Genomic DNA, 21,356 nt, shown 5'->3' with positions numbered 1-21,356 from the left:
TGAGAGGAAAGAGGAAACATATGATGTGCATGTGATTGGGAACACTAGTTGAGCCAGGATTTCCAGTCAAATATGCAGATACCCTTTTTGCATCTAATGTGAATAGACTCCATTTTCATATCCCAGTCAGTGTGTGAAAGTAGACAGGCAGCACAAGAAGGCACATGCAGGATGACGGTGGGGCCAAAGGGTAAGATCTAGCATCCCTTTACCTGTTCATTGAACTATCTGTAACTGTTCATTGAAGACAGGGATGAAAGCATGGGAAGTAGGCTAAAGTGGGGTCTTTCTAATCTCCTGCAGTTGCCTTGACCCAAGTCCATACTGCTTCTCTCAACTACTGACAAAGGAAAAGATGATCAAACTAAATAGTGGGTTAAAGTGGAACTTCTATAGTTGAGAGTACAGTGGGACCTTGGTAGTCAAACAGCTTAGTTGTCAAACAAATCGGCTCCTGAACGTTGCAAACCCAGAAGTGAGTGTTCCAGTTTGCAAATGTTCCTTGGAAGCCAAACGTCCTCCATAGCTTCTGATTGGCTGCAGGAAGCTCCTGCAGCCAATCGGAAGCCGTTCCTTGGTTTTTGAACCATTCTGGGAGTCGAACTGATTCAATTCGAGAACTAAGGTACCACTGTAATATTCTTTCTGGATCAGAAACATCCAGTTTTAAATTGGAGCCACACAGGATGTTGCTGATTCCAAGAAACACCTTGTGGTGGTTCCTACCTTCCTAGATTCGTTGATAAGTGAGCCCCAGCACCTTAGTAAAAGTGAAAGTAAGAATGTACAGGAATTGTCTGGCAGATCCGTCCAGTTCCATCACCAGTCCGCCACATGCCTCTTCTAACAAGCAAGAAGTGACCATCCTTTAACTGCTGTTGCTCCCATTAAAAATAATTAGAAAAAATCTTGAATGACAGTTCTGTTAAAAGCTGTTAGTCATGACAGTTAAATAGAAACTTTGTATTTAGAGGCAACCGCTTAATGGCATATACTACATAGGTATATGTAATGTTATGCATTTCCTCATAATTGGTGGTGAGGTTACACATACTGGCACTTTCTTCCACCCCCTTTTCTCGTCACCCCCTTATACTGAGGCAGACCATTGGTTCCTCTAGCTCAGTATTGTCCTCAGTGATTGGCAGAGGCTCTCCAAGATTTCAGACTGGGAACATTCCCAGCCATACCTGGAGATGCCAGGTATTGAACCAGGAACCTTCTGCACTCAAAGCAGATGCTCTGTGACTGAACTACACCCCTTTCCTTAACCAAAGCCTAATGAGAACCTGTATATTTAGTTTGAAATGAAATGGATATATCTTAAAACCCCAAACCTATCTGATCTACAGGTCGTCCCTTTATGTTGTATGGGAAAGGGATTCATTTGTTAACTGGATTCCTTCTAGCATTGATGGGAGCAGGGAGTAGGGGAAAAACTCTACCTGCATTGCCAGTCATCATTTCATAAACCATTGTCATTATGTTGGAGCAGGAAAAGGCACACAGTCAAATGGGTACCCAGTTTATTGGAAGTAGGTTCAGGACTGACAAAGGAAATACTTCTTCACAAAGGGAAATACGATGGAGAGAATTGTGGAGGATGTGGTATTAACACAGGGAAATGTCATATTCACCACAAGATATGGTGATAACCATGATCCTAGCTCTAGCTCTGAAAAAGCTGCGGAAGGACAGTCAAAGTGATCAAGAGATTAGCACTCCTTCCTTTGAAGAAAGGTTAGAGCATTTAAGGCTTTTTTTCTTTTTGCAAAAATAAATAACATGACATTGTCATATCCCCAATTAGTAATTCCCATCAGTGTAGCTAAACACCTTAACCTTTTCTTCTTTTGAAAGGTGTGAAATTAGTCACAACTGTACACTCTATATCAGGAATGAGGAACGTTTTTGGCCCAGCAGGCCAGATCTTTTATCACCCCAGCCCACCTCTGCAGGCTAGCTTTGACTGATGGGTGAATCTTCTGATGCCACAATGACATCAAATGAATGATTAGCACCTGTTCTCCCAAATGCCTTACAAACAGCTTTTTGTTGCGCATTTGAGAAGTGCTCCTTAAAGCGCTTTGCAAGCCCTGGGCTTGGCAATCATGGAACACAGGGCTTGCAAAGCACTTTATGCAGCACTTTCAAAGCATCTAAAAAACCGCTGGATGTCAGGTGCTTTGGAAGCCCTGTGCAAGGGATTGGCAATTCCTGCAAAGCGACTGTTAAGTTGTGGGTGAACATATCAGACGACACAGCGATTCTTCAAACAGCTCTTGTTTATTCACAGGTCAGAACAGAACTGAACTGAAGGGTTCAGCCAGCCTACTTATATAGAGCTCCACTACAATGCAACAGTAACCATTTTCTGTAACTATCCAATCACTGAACATCACTTTCAATCCCTTATTTGCATATGCGGACCTGAGTGAAAACTATCTACAGTATCCCCCTGCTGGCCCAGGGTGAGAATTTCAGTACATAACAGCCACTTTTGGCCAAGCCCCACCCTTATCTTCCCTACATCTGATGGAGGTCAGGTGGGTGTGACCTGGCTGAAATCCAAGTCACAGGACAAATGGGGAGGCCTGGCAGGCTGAATCTGGCTCCCCACTATATGTCATCATTCCAGCAACCCACAAGCACAACTCTCACTCCCTGAGTGAGAAAATTATGTTTCCTTTGCTGTGAAAATATTACGAGGGACTGAAATTGTTTCTGTCTTTTCAGTGGGCAAATTTGATTGAGGGATCTCTGGGGGAAGTGATATTTGTGCATGCAAATGCCATATGGAAAAACAAAAACAAAACTTTTTTTCAACTTATATATTTGTAGTTGTATTCCTGTTATAGAAATTGCATTGCAATTCTAAATGTTTGTGACGGTAATCTAGATAAACTGTTTATGAATCCAAACCAGTTTTCAAACTTACTGGTCTTGTTCGTATGCCATGCAAAATCATGGCTTAGCAAGACATGCAACAGCAGAAAGGAGCCACCATGATCTTTGAGTTTGTGCGCTCCATCATTTCTTCTCCTCCTCTTACATGGCCAAGAGGAGGACTTCAGCTACTTCTCTCCCCGTTTCCTTGGATCTCAGTTTGTTGTGTCATCAGGGCCAGTTTATCTCAAACTATGGTCAGTTTCTAAACAAGGCAACTTCAAACCATGGGATGCAGAGCTGGCCTTTAAACTCGCCAGAGTGTCTGTGCAAAACTGTGGTTCCTGCTCGCTGGACCAGGAAAGGATTTTTATCCTCTAGGATAAGGCTTCTTTGCAGGTTTATGACCGTGCAGGGAGAATAACTGATTTATGTTCAGGCAGGTAAAGCTGATGCCTTTTAGGAGTCAACAGAGGATGTTCAAAATCATCCAGTGTTTTTCGTTTGCTTAGGAGAGGTGCAAGCTTGAATTAATTAATCCATGCAGTTAATCAATTAAAGCATTGCTAGGTGATTAAAGTCCCCTGCAATCAGTGGAATAATGCACACTCAACTCTGCGGCTGGAGATATGATGGACTGCCTTAGTTTTTAATGTATGGGAAGGCCTTAACTCAGCAGTAGAGCACATGCTTTTCATACAAAAGGTCTAAGGTTCAATAGTTTATCATCTCCAGGGAGATCCCTTGTTTGAAATCTTGGAGAGCTACTGCCAAACAGTATGTAGTTAGATGGAGCCATGGTCTTATTTGGTCTGGGAAAGTTGAGGGCAGGGCATGCCTCCATGTCATGGAAATGGTGCAACCTTTGCATAAACAAATGCAGATGGTTTGGATTTTAGTGAAAGCTTGTCTCAAACCATTCTGAAACCAAACAAAAATGACTTGCAGGACAAGGCATCGGACTTCCCATACCCCAGTCCATATAAATAAGAGACCAATAAGACTGGGCTTGGGGTAAAAACAGGCCACAACTTTATTGAATACAGATGAAAAAGATTGGGCTTGGCTGTTGGGCAACCGAAATACTTCCGGCCCGCCCACCAAAAGTGATGTGTGGTCAATCCAGGTGGGGGTTCCTAAGATGTACATCAAATAGGGCGACCCCCACAGGGACCGCCGTCTGGGGGAGTCCCTTTGGACCTGGCCCCCCTGGGCACATGGACATGGCCACTCCACTCCCCCCGGATTCCTTTAACAGAATACCCCAGCGTGTGGAGGGGCAGGCGGGAACTACAACCTCCCCTCCATCCAAAACAAGGGATTGCCCCATGCCCAACCAGTTGTGACGAATTGCTATGAGGTAGGCCAGGTAAGAGCCAATTATCCCGGTGGGCAAATTCCTATCTGACCCCGTAAAGAACAGCAACCACCGTAGCCACAGCAAAGTCATTGACTTATCAGCATAAACCATGGGTGGGTGGGATGAGGAAACCCAGCGCAGGAACAAGCAGGCTGTGCCCCAGGTGTGGGCTGCTTAAATGGTCAAGGGATGGATCCGAGGGAAGCCCACTGTCAGCTACATTGGCTCCGCCCCCTGGCATAGCCCCCGGCCTAGCCTGCATCTCCATTCACCAATGCAGGGTGCAGGCTAGGATCCAGCTCCTGATAGGCAACAAGGGCTTATGCCCCGCCACCTATCAGGAAGGGCAGTGTCATTTGAATTCTACCATCGGGGGCCCAGTGAAGCCTCTTCCGTCCAGCATTGCCACCGCACCAAGAGAGGTGAGCGGACTTTTGTCACCCAATAAACCGACCATTTAACCAACCATTTGGCCGGACTCACCAGCCATTTAATGGATATTGTAGTACTTTCCAAGGCATCAGCCAATCTTCCACAAATATGGCTTTCTAAATATCCTCTAAATTGGTGAAATGTGTACAGAATGCAGCTATTCACTGGTCAGAGAAAACATCTCAGTTGGAAGAACACTGGAATATAAGAAGATGCTTTGTACTGCATCATATCATTAGGCTATCTAGCTCTGTATTGTCTGCACTGACTGGCAGGGGATTGTCAGGGTTTAAGATTGGGGGTGTTCCCAGCCCCACCTGGAGGCACCAGGGATTGAACCTTCTTCCCACAAACCAGTTATTCTACCACTGAGCTGGAGCTGCCACATGTGAATATGCTTTCTCACATATGATGGTAGCAATCATTCCAATATCTTACCAGCCCAGTCCTTATTCAGCAACTGACAAATGAGGTCAGGCTTTTAAATCACAATAAATTGAGAAGTTCTATAGAAATGCTCATTACCTGTCAAGATTTCTTGACCACATCTGCCCTCCTTGTCACTCTTCGGTATCGCTTTGTTCATAGGTCCTAGGAAACAATGTTTTACAAGATGTTGATACAGGGCTCTGTATCAATAAAGATAAAGGGACCCCTGACCATTAGGTCCAGTTGTGGCTGACTCTGGGGTTGCGGCGCTCATCTCGCTTTATTGGCCGAGGAAACCGGCGTACAGCTTCCGGGTCATGTGGCCAGCATAACTAAGCCGCTTCTGGCAAACCAGAGCAGCGCACGGAAACACCGTTTACCTTCCCACTATTTATCTTACTTGCACTTTGATGTGCTTTCAAACTGTTAGGTTGGCATGAGCAATGGGTGCTTCTAAATGGGTGTTTATTGTCAATTGGGTGCTTCTCATACATGCATTTGTTTTATCGCAGCATCCACATAACGGTGCCAGCGCCAAAATACTAGCCTGTATCCCCGCTCCCCTTTTAATCCAGATTTATTCCTTCTGAAGAGTTAAAAAGTAGTCCCATTTGCCAACAACCTGCTTGCAATATCTGAATGGCCCTTTTACAGTATTAAGCCCCCGTCTGGAAGCAAACCGTATTAAATCAAAATCCGAATGTATTTGCCAGAAGCTAGTTTCCTTGTTTTAGACTTCCATCTAGTGTCCATAGTTTTGTACTGCAACAGAAACACCTGGATTACTGGCAAATAGCAGGTGTTCCCTGTTGTAGCTTTGTGAAACAAGTGTGTTCATGTCTCAGATTATAAATTAACAACTTTGCAGGTTTTCCTCCAAGAGGGTTTACTCTTTCCATGAAAAATTTCGTAAGCTAAAAAAACAAACAAACCCTGAATCAAAAAAAACAATCTTTATTGCATTAGCCGTGTGGCCATAGCATGATATACATTGAGATAACAACATAAAATAGGGGTGGGGAGGTAAAGGTAGATATCGTCCTGGGCGATTACTTAAACAAAGAAAGGGAAAAAAAAACTGCTGAGGCTGGAGGAGGACCGTTAAAGGGTCCTTCAGCTCCTCAGATATGTCCTAGCTCTATTGTCCTTGTACAATAAGGCTACTTGGAACTTCGTTCGGTTGTGCGGCGTATCGACTACAGCTGTGGTGTTAAAGAAGAAGTTGGTGCCGCTTTCCTCTTCATCACACTAAGCAGGAAGTTTGCTGTCATCTCGGTAATCCAACAATCAGAATCCTGCAGAAAGAGGGACACTATCCAAGGCTGGATTGGGAGATGAAGCTTATTCACGAGGGGAGTTAAAAACCGAGATCTTTCATCTGTCCAGTTGGGACAGAAGAGCATTACATGTTCCATAGTCTCCAGGGCCGTGTCATTACAAGAGCATGTTCTATTTGCAATGGGAACTCTGGAATAACGACCCGACAGAACTGCTGTAGGAAAACAGTTGAGACGGGCACAGGTAAAGGCCCTACGCTTAGCCTCCGAAGAAATTGTGAAGCAGTATAGAGGGATCCCTTCAGGGGGTGGAATAGCTAGGGCTAGGCCTGAACACGGTCCTCTTGCAAAGGAAGCTGTGTTAGAAAAGTCAAGTTGCCAGTGACCCATTTGCAATACAGTGGTACCTCGGGTTAAGAACTTAATTCATTTCAGAGGTCCGTTCTTAACCTGAAATGGTTCTTAACCTGAGGTGTGTTTTTGCTAATGGAGCCTCCTGCTGCCGCTGCACCACTGGCACACAATTTCCATTTTTATCCTGGGGCAACATTCTTAACCTGGAGCAACCACTTCCTGGTTAGCGGAGTTTGTAACCCGAAGCGTCTCTAACCCGAGGTACCACTGTATTAAGCCCGCAGGAATAGCAGTTTCCTTTTTGTTTGGTGTTTAACCTTATTGATAAGATTGGGGGGCATGTAGTTTTAGTTCTGCATTACTTTTAAGCCTGAGCAAAAAACGTTATTTGATGAAATTCCAGGAAAAAAGAAACTAGCTCAGCCCTCAAAAATGCTTGCATCTTTGCATGCATTACTATAGCAATGCAGGTGTGGAGAGCTATTTCTCTGGAGTGGGTTCTCTTGCAGTTTGATTGATGCAAATAGTGTGATTGCAACGCTCTGAAAAGAGATGGGCGGAGGAAGCTGATGCCACCTGGCTGGATGTCATTTTGCATGGTGTTCCCTCTTTCTGGCCGACGTGTCTCGACTGTCAGCTCCCCAAATGTCAAGAAGAACTGCTCCATCTCCTTCTGCAGCATGTCGTTCCTCTTCTCTGCGTCCTCTTTGGCCCGCTCAGCATTGCGCATTTTAATCTCCACCATGGTGCGCCAATTATTTGGCGAATATCATCAATCCCACTCTTCGGAGAGCCTTTACTATGGCCCGTTTTCAAACCATCCCTACGGCCTATCTGTCAGGCAGATATGCAAAAATCCCAGCAGAGCAGCGTATATGTCCTTGTTATATGAGAACCAAAGAGGATCTCATACATTACATGTTGTATTGTCCCATCTATTCGGCTTTCAGGGATGCGATGTTACAAACTATTCCCAAATCAATAGTCAACTCTGAGGACCAAGTAAAGTTTTTACTGGTGGACGCTGATCCACGGATTTCTCACGTGGTAGCGGTCTTTGTGGTGAAGGCTATGAAAACTAGGGTATGGTTCCTGGATGAAACGGTGAGGTCCCTCCCATTGCTCTCCTAACCTGTTGCTGTATCTTCTTCCCTGAATGGTGGGGTTTATCGGGTAGTTTCCTTGCTGGGACAGCATGCCATGAATTTTAGTTTACTTTTATAACTTTATTGTTTATCTTTTAATAATGTTTTATGGTATTTTGTGTAAAGGCATGGACCTCACAAATTTAATAAACTTGAACTACCTTTATCATTTTGCATGGATTGGGCCTTAGCTGAAAACAAATTACTGTACCTACATACCGTATTTTTTGCTCTATAAGAAATACCAGGCCATAAGACTCACCTAGTTTTTGGAGGAGGAAAACAAGAAAAAAATATTCTCAATCCCAGAAGCCAGATTGAGCCAGTGTGGTGTAGTGGTTAAGAGCGGTAGTCTCGTAATCTGGGGAACCGGGTTCGCGTCTCCGCTCCTCCACATGCAGCTGCTGGGTGACCTTGGGCCAGTCACACTTCTTTGAAGTCTCTCAGCCCCACTCACCTCACAGAGTGTTTGTTGTGGGGGAGGAAGGGAAAGGAGAATGTTAGCCGCTTTGAGACTCCTGAAGGGGAGTGAAAGGCGGGATATCAAATCCAAACTCTTCTTCTCTTCTTCATCGCTGCGCAGCGATCGCTCTTGCTGTTCTGGCTTCTGGGATAGCCGTGCGAAGCCTCTTCAGGGCAGCGGGATGAAGGCTCCTCGCTGCCCTGAAGAGGCTTCACATGGGATAGCTGCGCAGCCTGCATTCGCTCCATAAGATGCACAAACATTTCCCCTTACTTTTTAGGAGGGAAAAAGTGTGTCTTATAGAGCGAAAAATACAGTACATGGAAGTGTATTTGCCGCAGTTGTCATGTTTCAAAATCCTGTTTCAGTTTTGAGGAGTACATAGTATGGATAAGTTTAAAATGTGCTTACATTGCTCTCCTGTTTCAGCAGCATAGTAAACATCCAAGGCTTGCTGAAAATGAATGGTGCTGTACTGTAGCAGCGCTGAGTCAAGTGCATCTAGTGACCTCTTGTGGGCACAAGGATTCCAATGCCCACATGCATTTTCTACCTGCAATAAGTTCCTTGCTCCTTTCTGTGGATGGGGGCAGCTCTGTGCGTGCCTTCCTTTGCACAGGAGTAAGAGGCAACAGCTTAGCAGTCTCAACTTTCTTATGGAAAGTTGCAGGTCCAACCTCCTGGGATGAAGATTTTGCATCTTCCGTAAAAGGGATTATGGGGCATATGACAAAAGCACTTGTCAGGAGGCTGAAGAAGAAAACTTACTGCCGTCAGTATTGACCCTGACACTTCCCACTTACTGCTGCCTGAGTCCACGGCAGAAGAGTTGAGGGAGCCAGCTGTGAAACCTCTGGCCTGAGGAGGAGACCTTGCTCCCTCTGAACTGTGCTTAAGTCGGGCAGCAGTGGCTCCTTGAAGTGCCAGCAAGACTAGAAAAGTACTGCTGTGCTTTAGGAAATATGGTTCATTCACCTATTTACACCTTCGGTCTGCATGGAGGGAGTGCAGATCTTACGGCAGGGGTCACCAACCTAAGGCCCAATCGCCTTCTCAATCCAGCCTGCGGACGGTCTGGGAATCAGCATGTTTTTACATGAGTAGAATGTGTGCATCTCTAGGTAAAATGCATCTCTGGGTTATTTGTGGGGCATAGGAATTCGTTCATTTCCCCCTCAAAAATATAGTCCGCCCCACCACATGGTCTGAGGGACGGTAGACCGGCCCATGGCTGAAAAAGGTTGCTGACCCCTGTCTTACGGCATACACATTTGCAGAGGCAACCTTCAGGCTGCTTCCCTCAGAGATGGACCTCAGCTCTTTCTTCCCTCCTTCTTCCTCCCAGAAAACCCCTTTTCTGTTCACACCTGGGAGCAAGAGGAGAAGTTCCTTTGTACTGTTAATGGTCTCTGTTGTACTCTTTATAGCCATAGCTGGACCAGGTTGGTTTGCATAAGCCAGCCCAGGAATTTCCTAAATTCCCTCTCTGGCACAGTTCTGCGCTTAAATCCATATCCCAATTGATCAAAACCCTGGCATTTCTTAATTTCTAGGGTTTACCCCTAAATATGTAACAATGTCATTTGCTGGATTCCTGCCTTGCAGAGGGTTGGACTGGATGACCCCCTCAGGCCCTTCCAACTCTACAATTCTTTGATTCTATTCTAGTTTGCTATGCTAGTTTAGAACATCCTTCTTGGGGTGGCATAGCATACCATCCTGGGAGCCCCCATTTGCAGGCTGGAGTGGTAACAGTCCCGCCACTGGCTTCCCCCATCACCAACAGTTGGGGGGAAACAAAGTCTCAGTTTCTGCACTGCTGTGATTTGAGCATATTTGTCTGCAGGAAGTACAACTGGCAATAAGGGACACTTTATCTAATACAAGGTTTCCAGTGCTGCCAGCAAGTTAGAGGTGCAATTTGCCATGGCATCTTGCTGAGCTTAAGTAAATAAAAATGCTTTCTTCCCATTTGCGAGTTGTTGTTATAGTGGTGCCTCCCTTTCGTTTTGTAATTTCTTGTTATCAAGATTTCTAATGTGCTTAGGGACATCGGCCATTAATTTGATGAGCAGCTGTCCAGGAGGAAGAGATTTCCAAGTAGCAGAATCTTGTTCCTTGGTAGTAGCTTTTTTCATGTGTGTGGCTCACAGATCTCTTAGCTCTGTGGCGTTGAACTTCTCTTCCTTTCTTGCAGTTTCGACGTCGACAATGGCACCTCATCGGGACGGAGTCCCTTGGATCCCATGACAAGCCCCGGATCGGGGCTCATTCTCCAGGCTAACTTTGTTCACAGTCAACGGAGGGAATCCTTCCTCTACCGGTCCGATAGCGACTATGACCTCTCTCCAAAGTCTATGTCCAGGAACTCCTCCATCGCCAGTGATATGTAAGTATTTGATGCCGTGTCTGAAAGGTCTTTCAAATAAACATGGCATAAGCTTTCGTGGTCTAGAATCTGCTTCATCAGGTGCAAGAAACGCCATCCTTCGTTAGCAGGCTTATCTAGGAATTGATAAAAGGTTGAAAACAGTGGAATCAAGTCAAGGTGCAGGATGTGAAAATACAATTTATTGGTTAAATGTATGCAAAATGAGCAGCGACAGGACAATCGGCCTAGCATAACTAAGCTGATTGACACCTGTAGTGGATTAGGAAGACATTGTCTTTTCACAATACTGAATAAAATGAAAAGGGATTTAGACTAAACATTAGGAAGAGCTTCCTGGATGTGCCAGCTGCTTTTCAGGGGAACAGACAGATTTTGAAGATGATGGGCTCTCCTTCATTCGTTTTTAAGCAGATGCCATATGGCCACCTTATCCTATAAAGGGATGCTGGGAGGGGGTCCCTCGCATTGGCAAGGGGTTAGATGACATACGAAGTACCTTCCAATTCTGTTTTTCTACCCTAAGGACGTGCAAAGTGTGTAGGTTCTGTATATGCAATCTGGGTTGCTGCTTATTCATTGGAACACACAAAACTGAAGCATAAACTCAGTATGGTCTGTATATCGACTGTCAGCAGCTCCTGCCGATTTCAGACAGGTTGTTTACTAGCCTTCTCACAGAGGGGGGTTAACTCATAGAATCATAGGGTTGGGAGGGGTTCCTGAGATTCATCTAGTCCAACCCCCTGCAATGCAGGAATACGCAACTTTCCCTTACAGGGTTGGACTTGCAACCTTGGCATTGTCAGCATCGTGCTCTAAGCAACTGAGCTATCCACCTTCTGCATTCAAGGCAGGTGCTTTGCCACCGCAGGGTCCAAATTCAAGGGAATCTCCTTGCTTGTGAAAAGCCTGTGCACACACATGTCATATACCAGTGGGCTTCTTTGCAGATCATGCCAAACACATGAAGCCAAGGGCTAGTGGGTGTGATCCCACATCATGTTTACGTGTGTTCAGGGGGAAATGGAAGAACAACAACAGCAGCAGCAACAACAACAACAATTTATTATTTATACCCCTCCCATCTGGCTGGGCTGCCCCAGCCACTCTGGGCAACTTCCAAGAAAATATTAAAATACAGTAATGCATCAAACATTAAAAGCTTCCCTAAACAGATGTCTTCTAAAAGTCTGGTAGTTGTTCTTCTCTTTGACATCTGGTGGGGGGTGCCACTACCGAGAAGGCCCTCTGCCTGGTTCCCTGTAACTTGGCTTCTCACAGCAAGGGAACTGCCGGAAGACCCTCGGTGTTGGACCTCAGTGTCCGAGTAGAATGATGGGGGTGGAGACACTCCTTCAGATATACTGGACTGATGTGCTGTGCTGATTATTATTTATTAACTTTGTATACTATCCTTCTCCCATAGATCTCAGGGTGGTTCACGGCATTCAAAGGCAAGATAAAAGCACAAAATACATAATAAAAAGCCCGTAACCACCCCCTCCCATAAACACATTTAAAATATATATGGTACGTTAATCTACAGACTTGAGCATGGTGGATACACTTTTTAATCTGACCTTTTGAAAACATAAGCAAATGAATATTTGTGATATGTATGTGTGCTATGTATATCTATCAATCTTTTTAGAGCAGATATTGAATGGGCATCTGTCATGGATGCTTTAGTTGTGATTCTTGCATTGCAGTGGGTTGGATTAGATGCCCCTGCAGAGCCAGTGATACAGATTGTGTGTGTGTGTGTGTGTGTGTATGTGTGTGTGTGTTTACCAACCACCAAAACACAAACAGTGAAACCCCCAGGTGACTGATACATTGGGTATACAACATTCAATAATATACATATTCAATAAACTACATATTCAATAATATTCAATAATAACATATTCAAATCAACCATATGTACACTTCTATATACCTTAACACTCCTCCTTCCACTAGTTTTCATTCTATGTAGCCAGTCATATAGATTTAACCCCACCTTCCCACCCATCAGCGGATGTCACAAGGGATGTCTGCTAATGGCTGGGGGACCATTGGTTTGGGGAAACTGACCTGGCAGGCCAAACTGAATGTCCTGGCAGGCCAAGATTGGCTTGCAGGCTAGAGATTCCCCACCCCTGGTGGAGCTGCTTCCTTTTCTTAAAATAAAGAAAATTATTTGGAGATTTGATGGTGGATCTAGTACGACCACAATGTGCACTTGACAGCAGTGACTCCCTGCAGGAGTGCTGCCCGATTACCAAGATCAGAGGCAGGCAGGGAGTAAATAGATTGGGATCTGTCAGAAGATGGCTGGATGATTTGCAGGGCAACAGCAAGGGTATCTCTTTACCTATGAGTGTCACTACACTTGGCACTTGCACTTCCCATATAGCTAATTCAGTAGAGCATGGGGTTCCCAATCTCAAGGTCATGGGTTCAAGCACTACATTGGGCAAAAGATTCCTGCATTGCAGGGAGATGGACTACATGTAGATGACTCTCATGGCGCTTTCCAACTCTACAATTCTCTGACTGGCGACTGTTCCCTAACCAGTGGGCTGGATTAGTCCTACAGACTTATAGTTTCTGCCCTCTCAAATTGAGAGCAGTTAACATGGATTTAATGGACTCTTGGGTTTAATAGCACTTAACTCTCAGCTGATTTGTCATGTCTCTAATAGCCAGTTTGAATGTATGTTTCATAAGACCATTTAAATATTGTATTGCTTCTTCATTGGTGCCAGACATCCTCTAGCTTGGTGTGGTGATTATAGTGTTAGGCCAAATCATGTGAACATGTTTGTGCCTGCTTAAGAGACAGCGAGGTAGTTCTGGTTTTCTTGTCTTTGTTAGAGGTTTTGATTTTGTTTAGATGTTGAGTCTGCCATGTTGGGTCATTTCCCCCTTTCAGCCCACCCTAGGGTCTCACTTGAATTTACAGAGTCTGGTTTTACACCCCCCCCCCCCTATTTTGAGCACGGAATTATTATGTGGCTTCAAGAAGTCTGTAAAATGGAAAGGAGGTTGAACACAGTGTGACGCAGCAGCTAAAAAAGCCAATGCAAGTCTGGGCCTCATCAATAGGAGTATAGCATCTAGATCAAGGGAAGTAATAGTGCCACTGTATTCTGCTCTGGTCAGACCTCACCTGGAGTACTGTGTCCAGTTCTGGGCACCACAGTTCAAGAAGGACACTGACAAACTGGAACGTGTCCAGAGGAGGGCAACCAAAATGGTCAAAGGCCTGGAAATGATGCCTTATGAGGAATGGCTAAGGGAGCTGGGCATGTTTACCCTGGAGAAGAGGAGGTTAAGGGGTGATATGATAGCCATGTTCAAATATATAAAAGGATGTCACATAGAGGAGGGAGAAAGGTTGTTTTCTGCTGCTCCAGAGAAGCAGACACGGAGCAATGGATCCAAACTACAAGAAAGAAGATTCCACCTAAACATTAGGAAGAACTTCCTGACAGTAAAAGCTGTTCGACAGTGGAATTTGCTGCCAAGGAGTGTGGTGGAGTCTCCTACTTTGGAGGTCTTTAAGCAGAGGCTTGACAACCATATGTCAGGAGTGCTCTGATGGTGTTTCCTGCTTGGCAGGGGGTTGGACTCGATGGCCCTTGTGGTCTCTTCCAACTCTATGATTCTATGATTCTATCTCACAGTCTTGCTGTGAGCTGAAACAAGAAGAAAGGTCTGATTTGCTTGTTAAAAGAGCTATTCGTATGTCTGCCTCGTTCTCATGATAGAACCAGACTTTAGTTGTTGCTCCAATGATCCTCTATAGCTGTGAATCTTCTGTGGATGCCTGCAGAGGCTTGCAGAGCAGGTAACAGGGGAGAAAACAGGACATCAATGTAAACCACAACAGCACCATCCTAGGATTGTGTATCAGAGGTTAAGTAGAACCATGTCTTTCATCCTAGATAGCATAAGCAACAGTTCAATTTGTGTTCCTTTATGAGGGTTCCTCCTCCCTCACAGTCAGAGATGGAGCCATAGGCTGCAACCTTGCAGTTGGTTACGTCTGGAATTAGCTCTTTACAGAACTGTCACCTTTTATCTCTGTTTGGAATCTACCCAAGGCATGTTTTGGCAGGTCTTATTCATATTCAATTATGGGTTGCCGGAGTTTGTGAGAATGCGTTGGAAAGCTTGGCCTGAATGTTTCACTCTTCGAGAGCATTTCCATTTAACAAATAAATAAAAAATGAGTGATTTTTCTATATTATGTAATGTCTCCAGTTGACGTCCTTCTTAGGTTAGCCAATGGCCCTAGTAACTTAAGAGGAAAAGACTCCTGTGTAACCCATGTGCCAACTTTTGTGTTATTCTGCAGTTTTATTTATATGAGAGTGATAAATACTTTGGGCTTGACGGAAGGTGTTTTTTCCCATGCAAGAGTCTGGGTGACCTCCTTGCTTCCCCCTCCCCCCTCCGGCTAAGAGACGTCACCCTGATAACTTTACTCCTACGTCACAGTGTGATGTGGGTACGGTTGCTCCAGCAACAGCACACTCTCCGTAACACTGAGGACATGTGAGTCAGTTGAAAAGTTTTACTGGGTTTTTATTAGCCCATGAAACACTTCCCTGTCATCTGCAGTTACTAGCTTGTCCGAACCTCGCAAATGGTTATCCGTTCGTTAACACTTGATGCGAATCACTTTTGGTGTTCCAGTGGGCTGGCCTCTCCAATGAAAAGTAACTGTGGGCGCTACCAACTGCCAGGGCATGCCTGGCTTCTTTTTTTGGGATGCAGGATTTCCCTGAGTTTAAAGGAACACAACCCTGAGCACTCAATCTTTGCTCATTTATCTGTTCTCTACAGCTGTGTGCAAGTCTTTAAAAAGCCACACTGGAGTCATAGGTGCTTGTCCACCCCAAAGTTACTTCAGATAGCGCAGCTGGAATGAATCCACGGTGAGAAAGTAGTTGAGGACAAGATGAATAAAGAATAATGTATCATTTTGAACCTGATGGAGGGGAGCAAAGCCATCTGATACTGATTACTTTGCTGTTTTATTTTTCAGACATGGAGATGACTTGATTGTGACACCGTTTGCTCAGGTAGGCTCCAGATGCCATGATGTAGCCATATATGAAAGGATCAAACGGGGGAAACTGTTTTCAGGCTTTGGATGAGCTACAGCTTTTGTTATTATTACTATGATGTTCCGAAAATAACATTCTGAAATGGAACCACTTCCATGGCTAACTTGTATTGCTTAGAGCTGCTTAGAAAGAAATCTGATGGTATCTACTATCTAAATTTTATTTACAGTGGTACCTCGGTTTACGAACTTAATCCGTTCCGGAAATCTGTTCTTAAACCAAAGCCGTTCTTAAACGAAGTGTGCTTTCCCTAATGAGGCCTCCCGCCGCTGGTGCCCTTCCACCATTCGGATTCCGTTCTTAGACCGAGGTAAAGTTCGCTAACCGGAGCACTACTTCCGGTTTTGCAGGGTTCTTATACCAAATAGTTCGCAAGCAGGGCTGTTCTTAAACCGTTCTTAAACAAATACCACTGTATTTGTTTGCTACATTTGTACCCCACCTTTCCTCTATGAAGCTCAAAGGGGTAGACATGATTCTGCCTCAGATTTTATCCTCACAATAACACTAAACCAGACTTTCTCAACCTCGGCCTCCAGATGTTTCGAGACTACAATTCCCATCATCCCTGACCACTGGTCCTGCTAGCTAGGGATCATGGGAGTTGTAGGCCAAAAACATCTGGAGGGCCGAGATCTGAGGAAGCCTGCACTAAACTGAGGCTGCATTCCCCCTATACATTTGAAGCACACACCCCTCCCCAAAAAGGGGTCCTAGGAATTGTGGTTTGTTAAGGGTGCTGGGAACTGTGGCTCTGTGAGGTGCAAACTACAGTTCCCATGATCCTTTGGAGGGGGATACGCTTTAAGCGCATGGTGAGTCCCAGCCTGAGAGTTCAGAACCAGCCCAAGATCACTCAGTGAGTTCATGGCTGTGTGGGGATTTGAAGCCAGCTCTCCCTAGTCCTAGTCTGACATGCTAGTTCTTATATCAAACTGGCTCTCTAAGGAGCTGCATAGGCTCACACAAAGAACACGCAATGACCCAGCGGAAGTGTGGGTAGGTGGGAGTTTCCTTAAAAAAGAAACTTCTTTTTTTTGAACATCAGACTGCCATGCTGTTCAGTGAACTGATTTTGAAGCATGGTGAGCCCTGATGGTGCAAAGCACCTCTTAATGAGGGTCTGAAGCAAGGGCACACTGTTTGCCATCTCTGCCCCAACACAAGTGATCAGCAGTGCCACACCAGCAGTTTATGAATGTGCAAGGTACTAGTGCATTTGAGATTCTATGCCCCAAACTGTTGCCATTTTAGATCACTAGAAGTACTATTCCAGTCCAGGTACTTTAAGGTGTGCTTCCAATGTTTGTGTGTGTGTGTGCGCGCGCGCACGCGTGCACACACACACACACACACACACACACCTGTTTGGTGCCAGCAAATCAGGGTGACGTGGATTTATTTGATAACAACTTTATATGAATGTCAAGTGTGAGAGGATCTTATTGTGCAGTTGTTAACTGCTGGGATAATTCTGGTGCAAATGGCAGTGGACATCAGTAGACCATTCTTTTCAAAGCGCTGTAATTTCAGAGAAACAAAGAGTGTTTTATACAGAATTTTTGTCTTCTTTGAACAAGGCTGCTTTTTAAACAAATAATGGCTTCTTTTGTGAGAAGGAAAGCGACAAAATGATTGTTCTTGCAGTTCAAAAGCTTCATTGTGAAGTAACGGTCAAAGGCTTCAGACACCAAAATAATCCTGGAAAGTTTTAAGAGATTGTTTAGAAAGCCTTCGGCTTGTTGACCAATGGAGCAGAGAGAGATGGGTAGCACACCTGGTGAAACTGAGAATGAAGCATCCACTTTATTTGCTACAGGTGCTGGCCAGCTTACGTACTGTACGGAATAATTTTGCTGCATTAACCAACCTGCCGGATCGAGCACCTAGCAAGTAAGTGTGGCCTTTTCCTCCTTCCTAACGTTTTGAGTTAATGCTCCTTTCATTTTTGCTTTATTGCTTTTTCCACATATAATAAACCTAATACAAAATACAATAAGCAACAACCATAGCAGCTAGTCTGTCATTTCTTGGGGGGGGGGGGAAGCATAACAGCAGCTTGAAGTAAGAACCACTACATAGAACAAGTTTATAATGCACATTTAAGTCTAATCCAATAAGTCCCTGCAGATGTTTCTGGAGGTCTGAGGAGGTGGTCTCAGTTGATCACCCTGTCTCATATGAAAGATGAATGGATGTCGAGTGTTGTAATAGGATAAAGGACTCCTCTTGCCTTTGGCTGCCCTGACTTGACAGGTCAATTTCTGGGCCAGAGCAATGGACCACACCTGAGCATATTGTGAATCTGTTGACAGGCCTGCTGCGGAATGCCACCATTTAGCAGTTTCTGAATGAGCAGCTACCAGCAGAACTGTCAACAATTCCCTTCATTTTGTGTCATTACTGCGTTCTACCACGTATGCTAGCCTTCCTCCACCTGCTGTCCTTCAGATGTTCAGACTACAACTCCCATGAGTCTCAGCCAGCATGGCTGTGCGCTGATGTACACTGATACATAACAGCATAGACAAAGGCCACTGCAGTGAGCTGTACACATGATGAGCCAGCTGCTAGTTCTAGGTTTGGAATGGCTTCTGGCCCAATGCATGTGCTGCGCTGTCCATGCTAACCTTTTCCCACCAAGTCCAAATTTGCAAGTGGCATCAAATGCATGGCCACAGATGAAATTGCAACCACATGTTCAATTCCCCCATTCCCTTCCTGATGCCTGTGGCAGCTTAATTCTGTGCTGATGTCATGATCCCTACCCCCCTCCCCCCAAAATCACCAGTGACACTGATAATAATGGTTTTATGCTGACGACTTACATTTCCCCCCTCTTTTCTATCAGACGGTCACCCATGTGTAACCAACCATCCATCAACAAAGCGACCATAACAGGTAAGACACCATAATGTGGCTTGATTTGGTCACACCTTTTCAATGAGATTGTATTGTTTTATAATTCAGTTTTACTAGCAAACCAGAGGTTACACTAGTCCCTTTCCAGCTCTGGGAGGAGTGTGAGGAGCACCTACACACTGCAGCCAGCACACTAACGTGTCGCAACACACGGTTTGGAAAGCTCTGGGCCACACTTTTCTATAGTCGGGATGATACATAGTTGGTTTGGAAAATACTTGTGGACGTGTGTTAACTGAGCATTTTTTAAAGCCCATGAAAGGCTTCTCTTAGCCCATAGCATTTCCACTTCTGTGATAGCCAAGGTGTGCTACAATTTAATTTCCTTCCTGCAGTGGTAGTGGTTGGGTCTGGGAAGCCGCCTCCCATTTAAAATTTCACACAATGCCTCGGAGTGGTGCTGCATTGAGGCATTGTGGGAAATTAGCATGATGAGCAACTCACAGCTGTTATTCCCAGTATGCCTGCTGGTCGGGACAATAATTTCAATGGGATTGAACATGACAGCGAGCCCACCTTGCTGAAACTAAGCCAGAGTTGGGCCTGTTTAGTGCCTGGATGGGACACCACCTGGAAAACCCTTTGTTCTCTGCCTGTATTTTCACTGAGAAATGAAAACTGGGGTATAAATATTGCAAACAAGGAATGCAGAGCTCCAGGTCTGCTAACGTATAGCTGGGCCTGCTGCCCACAGACATGATGCAAAAGGCCATGGGATGCTTATCAGCCAACTGCCTGGTTGCAGAAACGTTTTCACCTGGTGCCTAAAGGCATGTAATGAAGGTGGCAGGCAGGCCTCCCTGGGGAGAGCATTCCACAAATAGGGAGCCACCGCAGAAAAGGCCCATTCCCTCCGGACCTCTCATGGGGGAGGCAACTGAAGAAGGCCCTCCGATAATGACCACAAGGTTGCTTGCACATGCGTGGGTGGAGGTGTGGTTATGCGGTTCCTCCAGCAGTCCAGCCCAGAGCACAAGCCTGGGGAGAGAGGGGGTGTCAGCTACTTAATTGCAAGAAGTGTGTATGTGCAAGTTTTGTGCACTTTTGGAGCTACTGTAAGCAAATGCTTAGTCCATAAAGAACTAGAAACTACCAGCCATTTGCCCTCCTTGAACTGGGTGTGCTCAGGACACCGCTTTTGAAAACTGTATTGGTTACATGAAGTCATGATGATGGTGATAATCCTCCAACATTCATGGCAGATTGTCGACCCCATTGTTTTCAGTAATTGAGACTTCAACTTTTGTTTCAATATGTTAGCTTTGCCTCATTTCACCTTCCACGGAATGGAATATCAATGTTTGTGTGAGAGAGGGGTTGCCCCTTTACACACACCTGGGAGCGAATTATGTTTGCCAGTCTGATGCCCAAACTATGTGCGACACCATTCACACAATTAGGGATGGCCTGAGTGGAGGGTAAGGCTGACTGGATATGCACCACATCCATGGGCAGAGGCATGGAAAACAACTGGTGGGGAGCCGACTCTTGTGCTTAGGTCCTGCAGGCAGGCTTCCCATAGGTTTTTGGTTGGCCACTATGTGAAGAGGAGGCTGAACTGAACAGGGTCTCCTTATACAGGGTCTCCTTATTCTTATCCCATTATACATGACTAAGCCATTTCTCACCTTCTCACCCCTTGCCTTTTCCTGTAAGACCTATTACAGTCGTTAAGAGTCGTCAACAGGCTCATCTCAGCTATCTGCCAATCTCCCATTCCCGCCACCCTTCTGAGAAATACCCCTCCCCACCTTCTCACTATATAGAAGGATCTGGCAACTTCTGTTTCAGTGTATCTGAAGAAGTGTGCATGCACACGAAAGCTCATACCAAGAACTAACTTAGTTGGTCTTTAAGGTGCTACTGGAAGGAATTTTTTTATAGGGTCTCCTTATGTAGCTTTAAAAAGTCGATTCTTACTGTGTGTGGCTGTACCAGCCCTAATCAGGACCTGGTGAGAGAGGTAGGATGCCTTAACCCTTGGCCACCACCCCATGCTCTTTCTGCGACTGAGGCATCAATTTCTGCAATTTACTTTTTAAAAGCCCTTTGCTGCCATCACTAATTGTGCGAACAGCATCTCATCTAGCTTGGCCCTCAGTTACTGGAAAAGCCCATCTTTGAAAATGCTATTGTTGCTAAATCAGTGTAGATAATGCCCTGGTACTTGTCACAGACAGGAACTCTCAGGTTTATGGTTGTGATTAACTTTTTAAAGGATGCCCCTGTCTGCGCTTACCGCTTTATATTATGCATGATTAAAATTCTGGTCTAGATGAGTCCACAAAGGCGGGTTAATACAGGTGAAGCTACATTTTAGCTTCTTGTCAAACCCCTGAGTTAAAAGATAATTCAGCACCTTCGTAATTTACATAATTTACAATGAACTGGTGGATGGGGGTGTGCCCAGCTCACCTCATCACCCTTGCCTCAAGAAGAATATTGCAGAGCTGGGAAAGGTTCAGAGAAGGGCAACCCCAATGATTAAGTGGATGGGGCAACTCCCCTATGAAGAAAGATTGCAACATTTTGGAGCTTTTGAGTTTAGAGGAAAGGCGTGTAAGAGGAGATGTGAT

General features: G+C 45.1%; 1 protein-coding gene across 10 annotated transcripts in view; it reads left to right on the top strand.

Annotated features, from left to right (window-relative positions):
* Positions 1–21,356, top strand: part of PDE4D (phosphodiesterase 4D) — a 639,723-nt gene that overhangs the window by 514,636 nt on the left and 103,731 nt on the right. For 8 of the 10 annotated variants that reach the window (XM_082241906.1, XM_082241909.1, XM_082241915.1 and 5 more), the window contains 4 exons: positions 10,544–10,735; positions 15,777–15,813; positions 17,678–17,751; positions 18,710–18,759. In XM_082241906.1, the coding sequence (XP_082098032.1) occupies positions 10,544–10,735; positions 15,777–15,813; positions 17,678–17,751; positions 18,710–18,759 (353 nt within the window). Of the gene's footprint in view, positions 1–10,543; positions 10,736–15,482; positions 15,667–15,776; positions 15,814–17,677; positions 17,752–18,709; positions 18,760–21,356 lie in introns of those variants that run through there. The other 2 variants (XM_082241916.1, XM_082241908.1) reach the window with 2 other exon arrangements.

Source organism: Podarcis vaucheri (genome assembly GCF_965113315.1).
Source record: "Podarcis vaucheri genome assembly, chromosome: 11".
NCBI classification, from domain to species: Eukaryota; Metazoa; Chordata; class Lepidosauria; order Squamata; family Lacertidae; genus Podarcis; species Podarcis vaucheri.
The sequence above is the reverse complement of the archived record's forward strand: the minus strand, read 5'-3'. Positions and strand labels throughout refer to the sequence as shown.